The sequence below is a fragment of the Taurulus bubalis genome (assembly GCF_910589615.1).
Source record: "Taurulus bubalis genome assembly, chromosome: 21".
Lineage (NCBI taxonomy): Eukaryota > Metazoa > Chordata > Actinopteri > Perciformes > Cottidae > Taurulus > Taurulus bubalis.
This window is the reverse complement of record NC_136609.1, coordinates 203,010-226,579: the sequence shown is the minus strand read 5'-3', so window position 1 is coordinate 226,579 and position 23,570 is coordinate 203,010. Positions and strand designations below refer to the sequence as shown.

The 23,570-nt window shown below is 43.4% G+C and overlaps 1 protein-coding gene across 1 annotated transcript; it reads left to right on the top strand.

Moving 5' to 3' along the window:
* Positions 1–879: 879 nt before the first annotated feature.
* Positions 880–22,409, top strand: LOC306752923 (target of Nesh-SH3-like; the record flags this gene model as incomplete). Its single annotated transcript, XM_079236757.1, has 22 exons — positions 880–964; positions 3,502–3,681; positions 6,015–6,083; positions 9,474–9,606; positions 9,990–10,171; positions 10,938–10,990; positions 11,188–11,218; positions 11,547–11,621; positions 13,614–13,688; positions 14,442–14,612; positions 16,133–16,198; positions 17,380–17,466; positions 18,532–18,600; positions 18,689–18,814; positions 18,995–19,084; positions 19,193–19,402; positions 19,494–19,599; positions 20,123–20,202; positions 20,343–20,372; positions 20,452–20,610; positions 20,695–20,817; positions 21,048–22,409. 22 exons carry the CDS (start codon positions 880–882, stop codon positions 21,161–21,163), a joined length of 2,316 nt encoding a protein of 771 aa, XP_079092883.1. The 3' UTR covers positions 21,164–22,409.
* Between the last annotated feature and the right edge of the window lie 1,161 nt (positions 22,410–23,570).

Below are 23,570 nucleotides of genomic sequence, written 5' to 3'. Positions count from 1 at the left end.
TGAGCTTCTGTCATCAGCTTCCTGTTTAGCAGCCTGATCTCAAACTTCAGTTTCTTCCAGAGTCCCCCTCTTCATCATCATCATCATCATCATCATCATCATCATCATCATCATCATCATCGTCAGGTTTCCAACACAGAGAAAACATGTCAGCGATTTTGGCCCTGCAGCGGTTATCCCAGCATGCACGTGTGAAGCGGGCGGATGTGTGTTGTGTGTGTGTGTGTGTGTGTGTGTGTGTGTGTGTGTGTGTGTGTGTGTGTGTATGTGTGTGTGTGTGTGTGTGCGCATGCGCATGTCCCATCATGCTCTGTTCCAGCAGCAGCGAGGCCACCGAGGAGGCTCTGGTTTCACGAGCTTCTCTGAGAGCACATGGACCAAAACCTCAGAGACACACACACACACACACACACACACACACACACACACACACACACAGACAGCTTATGGGCGATGTTGACGTGAAAATGATTTGTTATTTTTTCTTTTGTTTCAATAACAAAGAACTAAATGTGCAGATCAATTCAATAAATAATAGAATTGTTTATTGATTATGTTAATTTTTATTCTCATCATATTGTCCTTGTTTATAGTATTATTATAGTTATTATTATTCTCATCATATTTCTCTCCTCAGGACGCATGATGAAGACACCATGTTTGAGGAGGAAGAGGAGGGTGTGTTCAGTAGGAGAGGAAGGTGATGATGTCATCCAGGCCACGCCCCCTGCAGAGCCTATAGATGGAGGCGTCTTGTGTCCTCCTCTCCACAGAGAGGACGTCCCACAGCTGAACAAGTCCTCAGACTGAAGACGCTTAGTGAAGCTGTGCAGCATCTTCATCCTCCTCCTCTTCATCCTCCTGGAGCTTTGAGGGGTCATGAGGGCCACCGCTCTCCTCAGAGTCCTGCTGCTGCTCAGCGGGACCCAGGTCCTCTACGGCGTCCCGGCTCAGAGGAGCAGAGGCAAGTGGAGGCACTTTATTACTTGTTATTAAAAATCAGAGGAAAGTATGATGGTGGACTCATGAATACAGTAGACGAGCTAACGGAAATGTTTTGGCTGAAAGAAGAAAGAAAAACATAAAAAGATGTAAAAAGTCCAACTGGAACGAGAAAACAAACAAAGATTCATAAACATTTTTAACGAAACGTTTATGAATGAGATTTGAGGTCAAAACTGAAAATGAGATTCACAACATTTTTTCTTTTCTGTTTCTGAGCTGGAAAAGTTTGAAACGTCTCATGAACAAAAAAAGTTTGAACTGATTAAATATAAAAGACTTTATTAAATATTAGAAACATAACTGCATACCTTCAGGGGATTTAGTTTAGCTGTGAGGCGTTCAGGTGTTGAAGCTGCACTGAACGGATTAAACGAGACTCTTTGACTGTTTCTTTTTTTTGTTTCTGTGAGGTGTGATGATTGACAGGTGTGTCTCTCACCTAGAGGGGGCGGGGCTAATTCATGATACAACCTGTGATCTTTGTGCCTCGTTGAGTTAAAAACTTATGTAAGACGATAAACCTGCTTCAGAGGGACATGGTGGTCCGAGAGTCTGAGGGGAGGAGATTACCTCAGCGGGCGAGAGACGGCCAACAATAACAGGGGGAGGAGGTGGGGGGTGGGGGGGGTTTAGTGAATGTTGGAAAAGAAGAAGTACAAAATCCTGAAGTCTCCTTCAAACAAAGTCCATTCAGAGCTTCATTGCTTCACTGTTTCACTGCTTTACTGCTTCACTGTTTCACTGCTTCACTGCTTCACTGTTTCACTGCTTCACTGCTTCACTGTTTCACTGCTTCACTGCTTCAATGTTTCACTGCTTCACTGTTTCACTGCTTCACTGCTTCAATGTTTCACTGCTTCACTGCTTCAATGTTTCACTGCTTCACTGTTTCACTGCTTCAATGTTTCACTGCTTCACTGCTTCACTGTTTCACTGCTTCAATGTTTCACTGCTTCACTGTTTCACTGCTTCACTGTTTCACTGCTTCACTGCTTCACTGTTTCACTGTTTCACTGCTTCACTGCTTCACTGTTTCACTGCTTCACTGTTTCACTGCTTCAATGTTTCACTGCTTCACTGTTTCACTGCTTCAATGTTTCACTGCTTCACTGCTTCACTGTTTCACTGCTTCAATGTTTCACTGCTTCACTGTTTCACTGCTTCACTGTTTCACTGCTTCACTGCTTCACTGTTTCACTGCTTCACTGCTTCAATGTTTCACTGCTTCACTGTTTCACTGCTTCACTGCTTCAATGTTTCACTGCTTCACTGTTTCACTGCTTCACTGCTTCAATGTTTCACTGCTTCACTGTTTCACTGTTTCACTGCTTCACTGCTTCACTGTTTCACTGTTTCACTGCTTCACTGCTTCAATGTTTCACTGCTTCACTGTTTCACTGCTTCAATGTTTCACTGCTTCACTGCTTCACTGTTTCACTGCTTCAATGTTTCACTGCTTCACTGTTTCACTGCTTCACTGCTTCACTGTTTCACTGCTTCACTGCTTCACTGTTTCACTGTTTCACTGCTTCACTGTTTCACTGCTTCAATGTTTCACTGCTTCACTGTTTCACTGCTTCACTGCTTCACTGTTTCACTGCTTCACTGCTTCAATGTTTCACTGCTTCACTGTTTCACTGCTTCACTGTTTCACTGTTTCACTGCTTCACTGCTTCAATGTTTCACTGCTTCACTGTTTCACTGTTTCACTGTTTCAATGTTTCACTGCTTCACTATTTCACTGTTTCACTGCTTCACTGTTTCACTGCTTCACTGCTTCAATGTTTCACTGCTTCACTGCTTCAATGTTTCACTGCTTCACTGTTTCACTGCTTCACTGCTTCAATGTTTCACTGCTTCACTGTTTCACTGCTTCACTGCTTCAATGTTTCACTGCTTCACTGTTTCACTGCTTCACTGCTTCAATGTTTCACTGCTTCACTGTTTCACTGCTTCACTATTTCACTGCTTCACTGCTTCACTGTTTCACTGCTTCACTGTTTCACTGCTTCACTGCTTCAATGTTTCACTGCTTCACTGTTTCACTGCTTCAATGTTTCACTACTTCACTTTTTCAAAGCTTCAATGTTTCACTACTTTACTGTTTGACTGCTTCAATGTTTCACTGCTTCAATGTTTCACTGCTTCACTTTTTCACTGTTTCACTGCTCCAATGTGTCAATGCTTCACTGCATCAATGTTTCACTGCTTCACTGCTTTGATGTTTCACTGCTTCACCTTTTCACTGTTTCACTGCTTCAATGTTTCACTACTTCACTGTTTCACTGCTTCACTGTCATCATCAGTGTCATCATCTACTTCATTATCTTCATCATCTTCTTCTTCAAGTTCATGTTCACTTTTATTGAAAATAAACAGAATCAAAGCCACTGAACTAATTTATTTAAAGTGACACACACACTATACAGTTCTTCTACTCCTCTGAACGGCGTCTCCTCATCATCTCCTCCTCCTCTTCCTCATCCTCCTCCGCAGCGCGCCGTCAGAGCATGAAGGTCCAGATCAACGCCACCGGCGACACCATCGTGATGAGGTTTGTGCGTCCGAGTCCCGACGTGAAGCTGGAAGGTTTCATCCTGGGATACGGAAGCAGCTTGTTCTCCAGACAGCTGATCCAGCTGCCAGGGGACGGGACGCCCTACGAGACGGAGCTGGGTGAGGTGGTGAGGGGGGTCGTTGGAAAACGCGCCCCAAAAGAAGTGTGTTTTAAAAATGGCACCTTGCAACCACAAAGTCCATTAAATGCAATTAAATTGCTAAAATATTTGTTCATAATTGTTTTAATTATATCTTTTTTTATATATGTTTTTTTTTATAATTGTGAGGTTTAATTATTTACGTAAACTCCCTAACTTGCTGTGGCGATTTTAACGTTTCACTAAAACCTTTTTAAGTAACCCTTACAACGCGGGATTTCAGTCAAAGACACATCCTGTAACGTACTGTTAGAGTCTAAAGACACATCCTGTACTGTTAGAATCTAAAGACACATCCTGTAACGTACTGTTAGAGTCTAAAGACACATCCTGTACTGTTAGAATCTAAAGACATCCTGTAACGTACTGTTAGAGTCTAAAGACACACCCTGTAACGTACTGTTAGAGTCTAAAGACATCCTGTAACGTACTGTTAGAGTCTAAAGACACACCCTGTACTGTTAGAGTCTAAAGACACACCCTGTACTGTTAGAGTCTAAAGACATCCTGTAACGTACTGTTAGAGTCTAAAGACACACCCTGTAACGTACTGTTAGAGTCTAAAGACATCCTGTAACGTACTGTTAGAGTCTAAAGACACATCCTGTAACGTACTGTTAGAGTCTAAAGACACATCCTGTACCGTTAGAGTCTAAGGACACACCCTGTACTGTTTGAGTCTAAAGACACACCCTGTAACGTACTGTTAGAGTCTAAAAACATCCTGTACTGTTAGAATCTAAAGACATCCTGTAACGTACTGTTAAAGTCTAAAGACATCCTGTACTGTTAGAGTCTAAAGACACATCCTGTAACGTACTGTTAGAGTCTAAAGACACATCCTGTAACGTACTGTTAGAGTCTAAAGACACATCCTGTACCGTTAGAGTCTAAGGACACACCCTGTACTGTTTGAGTCTAAAGACACATCCTGTAACGTACTGTTAGAGTCTAAAAACATCCTGTACTGTTAGAATCTAAAGACACAACCTGTAACGTACTGTTAGAGTCTAAAAACATCCTGTACTGTTAGAATCTAAAGACACAACCTGTAACGTACTGTTAGAGTCTAAAAACATCCTGTACTGTTAGAGTCTAAAGACACATCCTGTAACGTACTGTTAGAGTCTAAAGACATCCTGTACTGTTAGAATCTAAAGACACAACCTGTAACGTACTGTTAGAGTCTAAAAACATCCTGTACTGTTAGAGTCTAAAGACACAACCTGTAACGTACTGTTAGAGTCTAAAAACATCCTGTACTGTTAGAATCTAAAGACACAACCTGTAACGTACTGTTAGAGTCTAAAAACATCCTGTACTGTTAGAATCTAAAGACACAACCTGTACTGTTAGAGTCTAACCGTACGTTACAGGTTGTGTCTTTGTTAGACTCTAACAGAAAGAAAGGTTTAATTTCGAATCTAGTTGGTTTTGTTGAATAATAACAGCAGATGTTGGAACAGATGTTTTCTGTATTCAACGCTCTTTTAGAGAGAGAGACTGATTTCAGATCAGTTTCTGCTGCAGCTTCTAAAACAGAACGTGAGAACCTTTGATAAGCAGCAGGTGGTTCTGATCCGGTTCTGGAGCTCGGCCAGCAGTCTCCGTCCCACAAGAGAGGACGCGTGGTGCGTTCAATGGAGCGCGTCAACGTAGGAAAGCTTAACCCTGCTGGGACAAGCAGAGGTCTGTGCTGTGATCACTGTCTGCGTGTAAATGAGCTTCACTGGAAGAGTTTGAATTATCATTTTCGTCTCTCGTCGCTGCTCTTTCTGCCCCGAGGGCACCTGTCAATCAAAGTAAGTGTGGCCGGGGCTCTGGTGTTTACCTTCCTGGTTAAAAGCCCCCAGCAGGAATCCGTCCGTCAGCAGCTCAGAGACTCAATCCTTCTCTTGCTAAGACTTCTGAATGTTTCAGAATGTTTTCATAAAGATATTAAAAACTCCAGAAAGAGTCAAACCTTAAAGTAAGAAACCAGTCGTGTTGAACTTTCTGACCTTCGGACAAAAAAGGAAAAAGAAAACAGGATTAGTTTAGACAAACAGAGACTCACCCGCTAGTCCAGGTGAGCCCAGGTGCGTTATGGGTCAGGTGGGGGCGGGGCATATTTCCATTTCAAGTGAATAAAACCTTGTTGTCTTCATGGAAAACAGTTCAGGTTGGTCTAAAAATCCTGAAGTCTGGTGTGGGCTGATAATAATCATCATCATCATAGTAATAATGATATGAGTAATAATAATAATAATAAAATAATACACTGATACACTAATACACTGAATCTTGTTCCAGATGCTAAACCTAAATATCTGGTGGCCGTCCAACCGATTCCAGCCAACGATGTCAAGAAGCACTGCACAGGTACGCTGTCCTCACCTGTCCTCTTTTCTCACCTGTCTCACCTGTCCTCACCTGTCCTCACCTGTCCTCACCTGTCTCACCTGTCCTCTTTCCTCACCTGTCCTCTTTACTCACCTGTCTTCACCTGTGTCCTCACCCTGTCTCACCTGTCCTCACCTGTCCTCACCTGTCCTCACCTGTGTCCTCACCTGTCCTCTGTCCTCACCTGTCTCACCTGTCCTCACCTGTCCTCACCTGTCCTCTTTCCTCACCTGTCCTCTGTCCTCACCTGTATCACCTGTCTCACCTGTCCTCACCTGTCTCACCTGTCCTGTGTCCTCACCTGTCCTCACCTGTGTCCTCACCTGTGTCCTCACCTGTCCTCTGTCCTCACCTGTCCTCTTTCCTCACCTGTCCTCACCTGTGTCCTCACCTGACTCACCTGTCCTCACCTGTCTTACCTGTCCTCTGTCCTCACCTGTCCTCACCTGTGTTCTCACCTGTCCTCTGTCCTCACCTGTCCTCTTTCCTCACCTGTCTTCACCTCTGTCCTCACCTGTCCTCTTTCCTCACCTGTCCTCTGTCCTCACCTGTCCTCACCTGTGTCCTCACCTGTCCTCTGTCCTCACCTGTCTCACCTGTCCTCACCTGTCCTCTTTCCTCACCTGTCCTCTGTCCTCACCTGTATCACCTGTCTCACCTGTCCTCACCTGTCTCACCACCACCCTGTCCTGTGTCCTCACCTGTCCTCACCTGTCCTCACCCTGTCCTCGCCTGTCTCACCCTGTCCTCACCTGTCCTCACCCTGTCTCACCTGTCCTCTGTCCTCACCTGTCCTCTGTCCTCACCTGTGTCCTCATCTGTTCTCTGTCCTCACCCGTCCTCTTTCCCCACCTGTCCTCTGTCCTCACCTGTCCTCTTTCCTCACCTGTCCTCTATCCTCACCCTGTCTCACTTGTCCTCACCTGTCTCACCTGTCCTCACCTGTCTTACCTGTCCTCACCTGTCCTCTGTCCTCACCTGTCCTCTATCCTCACCCTGTCTCACTTGTACTCACCTGTCTCACCTGTCCTCACCTGTCTCACCTGTCTCATTTGTCCTCACCTGTCTCACCTGTCTCACCTGTCCTCACCTGTCTCACCTGTCCTCATCTGTCTCACCTGTCTCACTTGTCCTCACCTGTCTCACTTGTCCTCACCTGTCTCACCTGTCCTCACCTGTCTCACCACCACCCTGTCCTGTGTCCTCACCTGTCCTCACCCTGTCCTCGCCTGTCCTCTGTCCTCACCTGTCTCACCACCACCCTATCCTGTGTCCTCACCTGTCCTCACCTGTCTCACCACCACCCTGTCCTGTGTCCTCACCTGTCCTCACCCTGTCCTCGCCTGTCTCACCCTGTCCTCACCTGTCCTCACCTGTCCTCACCCTGTCTCACCTGTCCTCTGTCCCCACCTGTCCTCTGTCCTCACCTGTCCTCTTTCCTCACCTGTCCTCTATCCTCACCCTGTCTCACTTGTCCTCACCTGTCTCACCTGTCCTCACCTGTCTCACCTGTCTCACTTGTCCTCACCTGTCTCACCTGTCTCACCTGTCCTCACCTGTCTCACCTGGGTCCTCACCTCCCTTTCCTGTGTCCTCACCTGTCCTCACCCTGTCCTCGCCTGTCTCACCCTGTCCTCACCCCCCCTCACCTGTCCTCACCCTGTCTCACCTGTCCTCTGTCCTCACCTGTCCTCTGTCCTCACCTGTGTCCTCATCTGTCCTCTGTCCTCACCTGTCCTCACCTGTCCTCACCTGTCCTCTTTCCCCACCTGTCCTCTGTCCTCACCTGTCCTCTTTCCTCACCTGTCCTCTATCCTCACCCTGTCTCACTTGTCCTCACCTGTCTCACCTATCATCACCTGTCTTACCTGTCCTCACCTGTCCTCTGTCCTCACCTGTCCTCTGTCCTCACCTGTCCTCTATCCTCACCCTGTCTCACTTGTCCTCACCTGTCTCACCTGTCCTCACCTGTCTCACCTGTCTCACTTGTCCTCACCTGTCTCACCTGTCTCACCTGTCCTCACCTGTCTCACCTGGGTCCTCACCTCCCTTTCCTGTGTCCTCACCTGTCCTCACCCTGTCCTCGCCTGTCTCACCCTGACCTCACCTGTCCTCACCTGTCTCACCTGTCCTCTGTTCTCACCTGTCCTCACCTGTCCTCACCTGTCCTCTGTCTTCACCTGTCCTCTTTCCTCACCTGTCCTCTGTCCTCACCTGTGTCCTCATCTGTCCTCACCTGTCTCACCTGTCCTCACCTGTTGTCTGTCCCCACCTGTCCTCTTTCCTCACCTGTCCTCTGTCCTCACCTGTCCTCTTTCCTCACCTGTCCTCTGTCCTCACCTGTCTCACCTGGGTCCTCACCACCCTGTCCTGTGTCCCCACCCTGTCTCACGTGTCCTCACCTGTCTCACCTGTCTCACCTGTCCCTGTCACCCTTCCTCTGTCCTCACCTGTCTCACCTGGGTCCTCACCACCCTGTCCTGTGTCCTCACCCTGTCTCACTTGTCCTCACCTGTCTCACCTGTCCTCTGTCCTCCCCTGGATCCTCACCACCCTGTCCTGTGTCCTCACCTGTCCTCACCCTGTCCTTGCCTGTCTCACATGTCCTCACCTGTGTCCTCACCCTGTTCTCGCCTGTCTCACCTTGTCCTCACCCTGTCCTCTGTCCTCATCTGTCCTCTGTCCTCACCCTGTCTCACTTGTGTCCTCATCTGTGTCATCACCTGTGTCCTCACCTGTGTCCTCACCTGTCGTCACCTGTGTCCTCACCTGTGTCCTCACCTGTGTCATCCCCTGTGTCCTCACCTGTGTCATCACCTGTGTCCTCACCTGTGTCCTTACCCTGTCCTCGCCTGTCCTCACCCTGTCTCACTTGTCCTCACCCTGTCCTCACCTGTCCTCACCCTGTCCTCGCCTGCCCTCACCCTGTCTTACTTGTCCTCATCCTGTCCTCACCCTGCCTCACTTGTCCTCACCCTGTCCTCACCTGTCCTCACCCTGTCCTCGCCTGTCCTCACCCTGTCTCACTTGTCCTCATCCTGTCCTCACCTGTTATCTGCCCTCACCTGTCTCACCTGGGTCCTCACCACCCTGTCCTGTGTCCTCACCCTGTCCTCGCCTGTCTCACCCTGTCCTCACCTGTCCTCACCCTGTCTCACTTGTCCTCACCCTGTCTCACTTGTCCTCACCTGTCCTCTGTCCTCACCCTGTCCTCACCTGTCTCACCCTGTCCTCACTTGTCCTCACCCTGTCCTCACCTGTGTCCTCACCTGTCCTCACCTGTGTCCTCACCTGCCCTCACCTGTGTCCTCACCTGTCCTCACCTGTGTCATCACCTGTGTCCTCACCTGTCCTCACCTGTGTCCTTAGGCAAGGTGAACCTGGAGAAGCCGCTCCACCTGGTGATCGGCTCCGTCAGTCCCTCGGCCGTCCTTCTGTCGTGGGGAAACTCCCTGAAGACGCCGTACGAGGGGAACGTCATGAACGAGTGTCTGAAGGACGGGTTAGAGGACAAATATGTATACCATAATAATAATAATATTAATAAGTGTATAATAATAATATCATATTAATACATATATATACACATACTAATTATATAATATTAATAATAATATAATGAGCTCTGTGTTTATCAGATCATTTTTTTATTACATTAATCAGCTTGTTATAACACTAGAAATGTAATGATGGGATTTGTTTTTATAATTACATTTATAATAACGACAGGATCAAGGTCATGAGATTACTACTACTACTAGTACTACTACACCTACAAGTAGTAGTACTACAACACATAAAGCATGTAAATTAGAACTGTAGAGGACCCAGCGTTGAACCCTGAGGAACCGCTCCAGTAAAAACTCACAGTGACGTTCCCTTCAGGTTCTACACCATCCGCTACAGGGAGAGGAACAGGAAGTGGATCTACCAGACATGCCCGACCAGCGACACGGTGGTCGACCACCTGAAGCCCAACACGCCATACGAGTTCGGGGTCCGGTCCAACAAGGGGGACCGGACCGGGACCTGGAGCAAGCCCATGATCCACAATACCAACATCGGCAGTGAGGACGCCATTATTATGTCTTCTTCCTTTATTGTTCTTATATTAGTATATTGTTAGTATTTGTAATCTTATTGTTATTATTGTTGTTGTTATTGTTATTTAATCTGACAGAGTTTACAGTTTTATTAGTAATTACAAAGGTAGAGATCTCAAGTCTTTATTATGACATAGAAGTCAGACACTGAAGGAGATTCATGATTTCTGTGTATTTTTCTAAATATGTTGAAAATATTAATACCTGTATTTCAGCCTGGTCCATAGAGCCACGTCAACCAAGCCGCCCTGTGCCTCTTATCAGATGTGAAAATCTACAACATTTTGTATTAATGTTTCCTTAATTATCTCTTGAACCACAGCGTTGTTTACCTTCATTTAAAGTTCTACAATACCGCAACCCTTGTGAGACATCTGTTGTACACAATTATTAAAGTAATCGTTAAATTTGAGTACTTATGTAATCTCCGACGACCCTCCGTCAGCTTTCTGCGGCGGCCAAAACAGTTTCACAAGATTCTTCATAACTACCCGTTACAACTTATGCAAATGTGAAGATACATCCCTAAGCTTCGTTTTCCTGTGATTTTCTTTAACAAATGTAATAAAACTCAATGGGGTTCATATGAATACTTGAACACGGGGAACAAAAGTACAGAAAGAAAAACGACCCATATATGGGCCTGTTGGTGTTTAAAAGGTTAAAAAGATAACACCCTGAGCTTTCTGCCGTTTCTCTGATCTTCATCCATATTTCCTGTATTCCACAGATAAAAAGACACAGAAACCGTACAAACTGCGTAACCCTCTGGCAAAGCCGCTGGTATGTCCTCTTTTACTATACATATATATATATATATATATATATATATATATATATATATATATATATATATATATATATATATATATATACTTGTCCTGCACCAAAGCCTTGTGATTGAATGTTTTTTACAGCAGTGGGGACATTCTGTATCTTCACCAACCATCTCAGTTTGTGAATGTTTGTGTGTTTTTTAGAAACCTCAGGCTTTCTTCCCTCCTCGTCCCGGTAAGATGAATTATTATTATTAATATGAATAACATTGAACCTGACGAGGCGGAGCACACATTATTTCTGCTTCACTTTATTAAAGACTCTGTTGAATTCATGAAAACATGTTTCATGCTCAGGCTGGTTGGAGTTTTCAATTCAATTCAGTTTATTTTATATAGCCAAAAATCACAAATTACAAATTTTCCTCGGAGTTGAAGTTCAGTGTGCCGTCAGCCTGTAGACAAATACATATTTAATTTACTATATATTAAAGTCCCAGAGACTTTATGAAAACAATAAAAACAGAAGATGTTTGACTTCCTGTGATGACTTTCTGTCGCAGCTCTTCACAACAGGACTCGACTTTCTCCGCTGCTCAAAAGCTCGGCTTTCCCCGGAGCTCCTCGCACTTCCTTTGGTGATTATCACTTCCTGTTTGCTCCACACAAACATGAATATCACTTCCTGTTTCCTCCTCATGAACATGAATATCACTTCCTGTTTCCTCCTCATGAACATGAATATGACTTCCTGTTTCCTCCACACAAACATGAATATGACTTCCTGTTTCCTCCTCATGAACATGAATATGACTTCCTGTTTCCTCCACACAAACATGAATATGACTTCCTGTTTCCTCCTCATAAACACGCTGATCACTTCCTGTTTTCTCCACACAAACATGAATATGACTTCCTGTTTCCTCCTCATGAACATGAATATCACTTCCTGTTTCCTCCACACAAACATGAATATGACTTCTTGTTTCCTCCTCATAAACACGCTGATCACTTCCTGTTTCCTCCACACAAACATGAATATGACTTCCTGTTTCCTCCTCATGAACATGAATATGACTTCCTGTTTCCTCCTCACAAACATGAATATGACTTCCTGTTTCCTCCTCATAAACATGATGATCACTTCCTGTTTCTTCCACACAAACATGAATATCACTTCCTGTTCTCTCCTCATAAACATGAATATCACTTCCTGTTTCCACCTCACACACAAACTCCACCTTTTATTCCCACTCAGGACGGTCAGCTGTTCAATATGAAACGTTTGTTCATGAACAAGTGAAAGTGAGCGATCAATGAAACAACTTTGTTTCTTTGACTAGTCAAACAATAAAACATGTTACTAGTAAAACATTAGGCTCGTTCGAGATGAGTCAGTTCTGCGCAGAATCGATCGGCGGCAATTGGCGCGCAATGCATGCTGGGTAGATTTGTGTCCGACTTGGTCCCGACTTGCTCTGACGTCAAGCACACGTGGTCAACGATAATCCCACGAGATCAAGCTAGCCGTCGATTTCAGAGTCAGGCGCCGCAGTAGCTCTCCACGGACTGCGTGACCCAGTGCATGATGGGAAACGCCTGGCTGTCACCACATCAGAGAGCTGATTGGCTCTTAGATCTGACATCAAACACCACGTGTTGTAGAAAATCCTTATTTTATGTGTAGTTGTAATACTTAATGCTGGATTGTTGACTATTAGTCTCAGGTTTAATCTGAAAACATATCTTGTGTGATTGTTAATACAAAATCTTATTTACATAACACATATCAAAACCAGTAGTAATGTATTTCATTGGCAGACACCAAAAGAATAAAGGATGCAGCTACACACACATTTCTACATAAATATATATTTATAAACACATATGATTAAATCTAAATGTGATCTGTAAACTACAAGTAGACAAAAGTTCGGAACTTTGAAGGCAGCTGAAAACTGTCCGACATGATCACAGTTTATTAACAACGCCTCCTGCTTCTGCCGCTGCTCTCTCTGGATTCCAGGAGAGGCGCAGCTCTAACGAACGAGCCAAATAAAACATGTTACGAGTCAAACAATACAACATGTTACGAGTCAAACAATACAACATGTTACGAGTCAAACAATAAAACATGTTACGAGTCAAACAATAAAACATGTTACGAGTTAGTTAAACCAGGATCAACGCAGAAAGGTTCAAGAGAAATGTCCCAAAGGAAGAAGCTGATTGGTTAATCTGATTTCAACACTAATGTTGTCTTTCTTTCCTGCAGTTTAACTATCTGAAGTTAAAGAAAATAAAATGTTGCTAATTTTGTCATTATTTTCCGCAATGATTAAACTATACTTCAAGTAATTTAACTAATCATAATAATAATAATAATAATAATAATATTAATAATAATAATAATAATAATAATAATAATAATAATAATAATAATATATAAGGAAACACAGAATACTTCACTCACTATCAGTTTGTTCAGAACAGACATTTCAATAAAGTTTGTTCAACATTGAGATCAGTCAAACCTCTGAATCTGCTTCTTTGAAGTCTAATATATATTTATCTACTTTCACCACTTTTATTCTGACATTCCTTTCCTCCAAACGTTTGACTTCCTGCAGCGCCACCTGAGAGCCAACAGGAACTGTTCCCTCCTTTCCGCTCCACGGAAACAAAGCGGCCCCTTGTGTCATTCGGTAACAATAAAGGCTTTTATTTTGGTAACCACCCAGCTTCATCCTGTCTCTACCCGCATCGGCTGCACCTGTGATGCACCTGGGAGTGGGCGGGGTCTGTGGGACATGCAGCTGTTGTGATTGGATGCATGATAGCATGCCTTGAGCCCGGTTTAGAAAGTCGATACGAGGCGTACCGATGATGTCGCTGGAGGTCAGGTGGTACGAGTAAGTTCCTTTATTTGTGCATCTGAAACAATCGTAGTCTTCTTTCACCTCAAACCATCTGTTGTTTTATGTTTTCTATCTTTTCTCAAACTTCAGTATGCTATTAGTCTCCTGTCCCCTGTGTTCATTCTGCATGTTGACCAGTTCAGACACAGACGTGGTTGGATTTTCCCGCCAAGGAAAAACAACCCGAGTCGTTCTTTAAAACTCTTCAAACTGTCTTCTGTCTGTCTCTCCATCTGTCGCTCTGTCACAATGTCTTCTGGGCCTTTCTGTACTTCCATAAGGTACGAGATTATGGAACTAAAACCAAATCCTCCTGACATTTGACTGGACGTTCTTTTGAAAGTAAAGATTGAGTTGATCCCCAGATTTATATCATTATGGTACTTTTTTTAGATTATTTACCTTTTGATGTATATAAGTAAGTACTTTATGTAGATTATGGTACTCCATAATCAAAGAATCAGATTATGTTTCCTCTTCCCCCCCCAAAAGAGGGTGAGACCTCCATGATCCCAGTATCTCTCTCCTCTCTGGCCCCAGACCAAGAGAACCCCAAACGACGAGCGGATCCACTTCCTGTCCTCCCCCGACTCCGGCCCACCAAAGCCCTTCCGGCCAACACCACCACCCTCCTTAAGTTACCCTCCAGTGATGCCTCACCTAAGACTACTGAGGCCTCTCGTGCCCCGGGGAAGCCCCAGAACCCTGCCGGTAATCACACCAACCAACTTCCCTTTTTATTATTAATAATAATAATAATAATAATAATACATTTTATATACAAGTTATTGATCAATGAACGCCACATTTTCACAAAGTGGAGTTGAATCCAGCTGAGGACCAGTTTACGGTCCTAAAGAGCTGTTTTCATTGTGCTGATGAGGCACAATACTGTCTGAATGAATGCTGCTTTATCTCTTTATGACCTTAGTGGAAATAAGAGTGTTGGAAATAAGAGTGTCGTCTGCAAACAGTGTCACGTTAAAGGTCAGTTAACTCTGCTTTTACATGTATTATCCCTCTGAGAAACGTCTCATTGTCTCTGAAGTGTTTTCTATTTAGTTGTTGCTTTGAGACACAAAATGAATGAATCTTTGTATCTGTGAGTCTAGCAAGCTACATGAGAAGATGTATAGACTGCTGGTGTCATTTGATGCTTAAAAAACAAAGCCGTCTTTTAAAAATGAGGGCTTGTTTTTGTTTGTGGGCAGAATGTTTCAGATCCATGTCTTTGTGTGTCATTACAAGTCAAAATGTGTCACTTGTAAGTAGTTAAAAAAACTTTAATTTGAAAAATTCCAAATTTGAATGTCTCAATTTCCCATCATCCCTTCTGTTTGTACCCCAGAGTGAAATAGTGGTGGCCATTTGTTCAACCGCAATGAAACAATGAGCTTGCATTAAAATATGGGCGTCATCTGCAAACAGTTAAAACCTTTACGAATCTTCTGTTTGTGTTTTTAACCTTTTTCGTGAGGAACTTCCAGGCAGTTATAAAAATGAGTAATATCTCTTTTTTAAATGTGAACTCTGCAGGTTTTGGACCATCTCTGTGTTAAAGCTTCTCTTTCCCTCACAGCTTTCGGCCAATCACAGGACAACTTTTCTCTCCTGAAATCAGCTGTGGCCAATGAGAGAGTCAAAACTAACAGCTAGGGTAATAATGACCTCATCAAACACTACTTGTGTCTTGCAACCAGAGGCAGTCTTGCTCTTCCTGTCTGCTGTCCGTCTTGTTTGCAGATCCAGTTTTTGTCCACAGGACCATTTAAACATCTGCATGCAACTCTCGATCTCACAGTCACGGTGGCCTCACCAAACCTCTCCAAACCTCATCAAACCTCACCAAACCTCACCAAACTTTACCAAACCTCATCATCAGCAGCTTCAATGCCTTTTGTTTCTTTAGATTGTGACCGTCGTCATGATCCCATCATTGTGGTGTTGAACGTCACACGACAGTCAAACCTCCATTACTAACTTCCTGGCTCAGGGCTGCGAGCTTCACTCTAGAGTCCAACTGTTTTTGATCTTTTAGGTCAAAGAACTCTCTCTCCTCCACTGCCTTCACAGCCCTTCAACCCGCCAACCACCATGCTGTCCAGATCTGATGTATTTCTTTCTTAAAAACATCCTGAAATGTTCCTTGACTGTAGAACTCGGACTCTGCTGCTGTCGGTTCAGGTCTCAGAGTCTCTTTCTCCTCGTAACCATCAGTTTTCTCCCCACAGTTAACGGACAGCCTCATCGGGGCTTTGCCCCCCCCAGACCGGCCTTATGGTCCAGACCTCGACTGGGTAAAAAAAGACCTTGTCTGTCTTTGTGTCGTCTTCATTAACCCTTCACTTGCTTTCGAAGCATCTTCACCTACGCTGCAGCTCATCTTGGTGTTTCTTGCTCCATCCATTGTGATTACTAATACTTTAGTGTCCATCTGTCCATTGCTCTGTCCCCTAGTCTGTCCATCCATTGGTCCATTCATTGGTCTGTCCATTGGTCTGTCCATCCATTGGTCCGTCCCTTGGTCTGTCCATTGGTCCGTCCATTGGTCCGTTCATTGGTCCGTCCATTGGTCTGTCCATTGGTCCGTTTATTGGTCTGTCCATTGGTCCGTCCATTGGTCTGCCCATCCATGTTGTCTTTTGTCTCGACATTCAGCTTTGCAGGTTTGTTAAGCTTCTGGCAAAGAAACGTCCAAATAATCAAGACGAATGTTGGGTTTTGATTATTTGAGTTGGTTGTGTCTCTGTGTTTCATGTGGTGGTGGGTAGGGGCAAATATTGTTGTTTAATACATTACAATATAAACATGTATACGTTTTATGTTTGTTTACCATAGAACTGTATAAAACTGCACATTGACTCAGGTTCCATTTCCAAGTTCTTTTTACATCAGACAATAATCCTGAAATCTGGGAATCAAACCGATTCTTTGTGTTTACTGTCTGCAGCAGTTTTTTTTCTTTTTTTCCTTTCACTCCGTAAGATCTCCCCACAAATGTCACTTTCATACATCCATGACATTTTTAAATGAAAGGGTCTGCAGCGTGAAGAAGTTTAATAAATTATATTAAAATATAAACGTTTTTACAGAAGTCTTTGAAACATCCATATTCAAATGAAGTGTTGACTGACACAAAAACTAGAATTTTAACGTGTTTGGATTCAGAAACCTGGGAAACATGTTGCATCTTCAGATGTGGTCTGGAAAATCCACTCAGATCCAGATCACCAGCTCAAAGTATTCAGATTCACGGGATCCTGATTATGACGATGATTCACATTGTGCATGTCACGGGGAACTTTTGGTGCCGTTAATTTTGCATCGCTTGGCTCTTTAGTACGTAAACGTGTCCAAAGAGTCCAGAACATTCTGACAGGAACTTCAGGGACTTGGTGATAAAATGGCCATTGGTGGTTCAGATAGAGCTGAAGAGTTTTACAGTCCAGTTTTAATTGCAGCACTTCTCCTGCTGCAGTGAACAACTCGTTTCTGGAGAACAAGAAGTCTGAGCTGCCTGACGTCTTCTTCCGTACGGGTTCCTCCGTGGCGGAGCAGTTTATTGGTTGGTAAATTAATGAATTTGGCCTCTGGGCATGCAGTGTGCTGACTGGCGCTTCAGCTGCTCCGTGCCGCCAAGACTGCATGGTTCGGTCGTGTGAAGTGTTCAGAAGCATAAAAAAAAGCTGTCCGTCAGCTTGAGAGCTTTGGCCAGAAGCTTCGGCAGAGCCTGTGGAAAATCCTTTCCTTTTTCGGAAAGTATGTGTTCTCTCTGATCGGACTTTTGCAGAGCTTTGCACTTTTTCTTGCCACAGAAATAGAAAGGAGCTGTTTGTAATTAGTCGCTGATGGTCCCGCCGTCTGGACTGGACCTCTTCAGTTCTTCTGGTCCTGGTTGAAGGTCCAGGGTTCTGCTGCTTTAGGCTTTGCTTCACGCTATCAGGACAGCATGGCGTGCATCGAGCCGGTTACATCTGAATGTTTGCTTCATGCTGTTTGTGTTTGATATTTATTTAATTTAGTCTGGTACTGTAAATCACCAGACTGGTTGATGTCTACCGACCCCATGCTTGTTGACAGGGAACGCTTGGTTTAAGTGTTGGAGAGAAATGATGAACTGATTGAAAGAAATGCGTTGTTTCATGTTACGAGCTCCAAACATTCAGGACTCCATCATCTGTCATGTTGCTGGCTTCACATTTATTCCATTTAGTTTTGGAGTCGGATCAACTCGTTGATTGTGAAGAATGAGAGGACGAAGGGGGTGTAATTGGCTGCAGGTTCTGGACTTCAGTCTCTGGAAAAAAATACATCCAACCTCATGGTTCATGTTTTCATGTTCATCAGAAATGTGGTTCTACAAGTTGTTCGCCCGGAGGAAAGAGAAAATAAATCTACAATCATTGTAAAAGTTTTATTTTGACAGAAAGTGTTGAAACATGAATCAGAAGACATTTCATGCACCACCCAAAAGGCTCTTCATGTTTTCCATTGTTATTATTCTTAGGTCACAGTTTGGGAGAAACAGATCACAAATATCACACCATAATAATATCTGATATATATATATATATATATATATATATATATATATATATATATATATATATATATATATTGTTTGTTCCAGGGTCACCTGCTCGCCCATCAATACCGATTAACAAGAAACCAAATCTGGTAGGGAAACCAGGAGAAACTGGTGAGAGCTAAAACTGAGTTGAGGCACAACCAACGGTATCTGGAGATTTCCCTTCTTCATTGGTTTTTATTTCTGTGTTCTCCATCAGACAAGGTGAACAACTTTAAGCAGACAGACAAGCTGCCGATCCTGAAAGCCAAACCCCCGTCGGCAACCGCCAAGCCGACCAAACCAGCCCGGAAACAGATGACAACCGGAGCGCCGACAACAACCGGTAGCAAGATGTTCACATTGAAGTTAGAATACTGGAGACGGTGTTTCTGTTTGTTTGTGCCAACATGTTAACAACAGATGGATAAAGATGTCAAGGTCTGGTTGACTCAGACTCCTTCATGCTGTTGTTACTTTATCTGTCAGTTAGGCTTCTAAAATCAGTTTACATTTCTTTCCTCAGCCAGTCGACAGGAAAGCTGGGAGGACTCGGACCTGTTCAAACCACAGCCGGCCTCCGATGTCGACGCCTTAGGCAAAAAGCGCTACGTGGGTAAGTAACAGGAAACTAAGCCCTGAATCCCGCCGGTACTGGGTTGATCTTACCACGATGACCCTCCTCCTCTTCCTCCTCTTCCTCCTCTTCCTCCTCTTCCCAAAGCGCCTCACGTCGTCTACCAGACGGGGAAGAAACCGAACGAGCCTTGCTCCATTACCTCCTCCCTCAACTACTTCCCTGTAGACGAAGCCGGCGAGGCCAACGTGACGGCACCGCCCAAGTCTCCGCCATCCAATCTCACCGTGGTGACGGTAGAGGGATGCCCGTCCTTCATCATCCTGGACTGGGAGAAAACTGACAACGACACCACAGGTACGTAGAAGCTAAAATAAAGTTGTTTTCGTTTGTAGTCTGAGGTGTAAGAAAAGTATCTGATGGTTCTGTGGATCTGGACTCTCCTCAGAGTATGAAGTCATCTCCATCGCTAAAGGACCCGACGGCGAGCAGGTGTCCATCCTGACCACTAACCAGACCCACACCACTGTGGAGAACCTGAAGCCTGAGAGCAGGTATGCCCGATTGAGACTCTAAGCTTGTCCAGAGCTTTAGTTAAGCCGAGACCAGGTGCTCCAGAGTTTGGATGAAGTCTCAAGGCAATCAAAACCAAGACCAGACCAGGACCAGAGCTAAACAAGTGTAAACTAAACCATAACCAACTCAGATTAGTTTGATCTCTATAAGCCGTTTTTAGAGTCATGATCAGCTCCCGAATGATTCAGGCCTCCAGCTGTCCAAACATATTTCAGAGTCCCGGCCAATGAGCTCGTTACGCTTCCTGAAGTTTTAATGAGCCGGAATATGAGGAAAGTATTTGGTGTGAAGGACGAATCGAAGCAGCAGACTGTGTTTCTTCTTCTGCTGCTAAACCCGTTGTTGACAGGAAACTGTGAGAGAATGATTAGTAGACATAGTATAAGTGTCGGCATATGGACGCTTATTACTTGAAAGCTGCTGTAAAGTCATTAAAGACCATATTTCACATCAAAACGTTCAGCTTCAATAACTTCAAATATATGTTTTCTCTCTTGATAGTTATTCGTTCAAGGTGAAGCCAAAGAACGACCTGGGTGCAGGTCCTCCCAGTGAACCGGTGTCCTTCAACACAGAGTCGGGTACGGTAACACTTACATTTCTAAATCAAAGTCAATACTCAGACTACCTGCTTTACATTTCAAAATAAAACACTCAAGCAAAGAAATTAAATCACATTTCAAGATCTTGAAAGTTTCTTTTTCTTTGTTTCCTTCATCAGCGGATCCTCGAGTGAGCGAGAACGTCTCAGGTATAATTAAATAACCAAAGTGTCATCAGTACATCCTGGTGATCAATCCATCCTGGTGATCAATTCTTTATCTCTGCAGGCAAAGATGCCATCTGGACCCAGTTCCCCTTTAAGACGGACTCCTACTCGGACTGTCACGGGAAGCAGTATGTGAAAAGAACCTGGTACCGGAAGTTTGTCGGCGTCCAGCTGTGCAACTCTCTCCGATACAAGATCTACCTGAGCGACTCCCTCAATGGTGAGTAGCCTCCGCCTGTCTCGCCTCAGGAATGGGTTTATCTGGAACCGGTTCTGACCTGCCTCTGGTTGTTTTACCCACCAGGTAAATTCCACAACATCGGAGATCAGACTGGTTTTGGTGAGGATCACTGTCAGTTCGTTGATTCGTTCCTGGATGGAAGAACAGGCCGGCAGCTCCGAGCAGACCAGCTCCCACCCAGACCTGGTAACACCTTTATTTCACAGAGTCCTTATACCCTCCAGGTCAGGAAAACCTTTATTTCATAGAGTCCTGATACCCTCCAGGCCTGGTAAAACCTTTAGAGTCCCGATAGTCTCCAGACCAAGTCAAACCTTTATTTCAGAGAGTACTGACACCATCCAGACTCACAAAAGTAAAAACCAGTCCCATAGAAAGTCTTTCTCCCAGCTTACGTCTTGTTGGTCCTGGTCCAGGTTTCTACAGAGCCGTGCGCCAAGAGCCCGTCCACTTTGGACAGATAGGAGGACACTCCCACGTCAACTACGTCTCATGGTACGAGTGTGGGACGCCTATCCCCGGTAAATGGTGAACAGACTGAGTGGTTTTCGGAGAACCCCTGAAGAGGAACCGTCGCCCAGACCGGGACGGCAGCCGGGTTCCTTCAAGACCTTCGGGACTTTGTGGTCCACCACGTCACCCAGAGCTGTAAAAACATGTACAGGACATACTCGTCAGGGAATTAGTAAGGAGAGAGCATTGTTAAATATAGCTGACGAGTCTCGTCTTTACTTTTAAACAAGCAACCAAATAGAAGAGGGAAAGCTGAGGTTTGTTTACTCTCTGCTAGATATATTTTATTTTGTGTAAAATTATGGGAAGCTGGCTCCCTGGAAAACTATTTTCATAACTTATTTATCAAAAGGTCTTTGATTACATTTCTTCATGAGGAAGTGATCTTCTGTTCCTCATTTCTCTTCATTTACAGTTTAAAACCGTCCTGCTTGACGTTCTTAACTGGCAGCTGACAAGTTCAACCAGTTCTCTACTGGCGACCAGTAGAACATGTGATAAAGTAGTGCATCAGATTACGACCTAAAATTAAACACTTTTTTTCTGAAGACAAGAAGACAAAATCTAATCTGCAGATTCAGAGAACAAACGCTAAACCCCGGCTAACGCTAGCTTTAGCCGGAGCTGCTCTCGGCAGTTTATCGTGTGGATGTAACAAAACGATCAGCTTATTGATGTCTGGTGACAAACCAAGCGTCCTCAGCCGTCCAGAGTCTTCAGCTATATGTTTGTATGTTTTCAATACGTCCTTGCAGATGCATTTTCCTCCACGTGGGTTCGGTTTAGGGTTTAGGTCTCTTCCTCTTCTACGGTACTAACATGTTTTTTTGAAAAGATTAATCTTGATTTAAAACTGATAACGCTTTATTTTGGAGGGGTATTTCCTCTTTCCTCTCCAGACCACAGCGGTAACGCTTTATTTTGGAGGGGTATTCCCTCTTTCCTGTCCACAATGAGACAGCTGAACCTAAAACAGTGACCTGATCCTTTAACGTTCATGTTATGAAACAAAGTGCTTTGTAAAGAAAATCATCATAAATGTTTGTTATGATGCTGTTGATGTTTTTCTACTTTTGTTTTAAGTTTTGTTTAGAAGTTTTTATTATAAAATAAAATATATAATAATACTGGGTTATACTGGGCTATAGTATATGTACTAATATACTAATAATTCACATTTCACTCAGCTGTGATTTTTGAGATTTTTTAAAGAAATTTAAAACCAGCCAGAATTTTCTTTTTAATAAAATTCAGAATGGAAAGTTTTTTCATGTATTTAAGGTGTTTGGAGCTTCGAGAGGAGCTCACATATATATACACAACACACACACACACACACACACACACACACACACACACACACACATATATATATATATATGTATATATATAGTTGTAACAAACAAGGTGATGTTTGTTACTACTATTTCTACTAGTAGAAATACTATAAAGTATTTATGGGATGAACTAGTAGAACAACTATAAAGTATTTATGGGATGAACTAGTAGAAATTCAATAAAGTATTTATGGGTTGTACTAGTAGAAATACTACTTTCAGACAACGCTGTAAAAGATGAATTCTGTCAATAAAAGTGATATTTAAATATATATATATATATATATATATATATATATATATATATATATATATATATATATATTATAATATATATATGTGTATATATATATATTACATAATATATATATATTTGTGTGTATATATATGTATACATATATATATATATATATATATATATATATATATATATATATATATATATATGTATGTATACATATATATATATATACATATATATATATATATATATATATATATATATATATATATATATGTATATATATATACACATTTACAAACAGTCCTTGTACTGCGTCCCTTGAATCCAAACATGTACTTCATGTACTAATACACAGAAGTGTAAAAGAGATTAAGGAACCTCATATATTACCATATTACCCACAACCCCCTTCTCTCTGATGATGTCATCACTTTTCCAACTGCAGTGGGTTTTATAGTCCCATCGCCGCAGTAACCAGTGAATAATTCCAGTTCAGTGACATTTTATTCACCAAAGAAGAACAAAAGGGAAATAACTGGGAGCACTGGTGGTGAGGTCATGCTGCTGACTGGTGAACTGGTTTCAACTCAACATAATTATTAATAATAAATCAAATGTATTTTATATTTAGGGTGAAATACATATAAGCGAGACCTGTTGGTCTACAAGAGAGATATGTTGGTCTATAAGAGAGACCTGTTGGTCTATTAGAGAGACCTGTTGGTCTATAAGAGAGACCTGTTGGTCTATTAGAGAGACCTGTTGGTCTATAAGAGAGACCTGTTGGTCTATAAGAGAGATATGTTGGTCTATAAGAGAGACCTGTTGGTCTATAAGAGAGATAT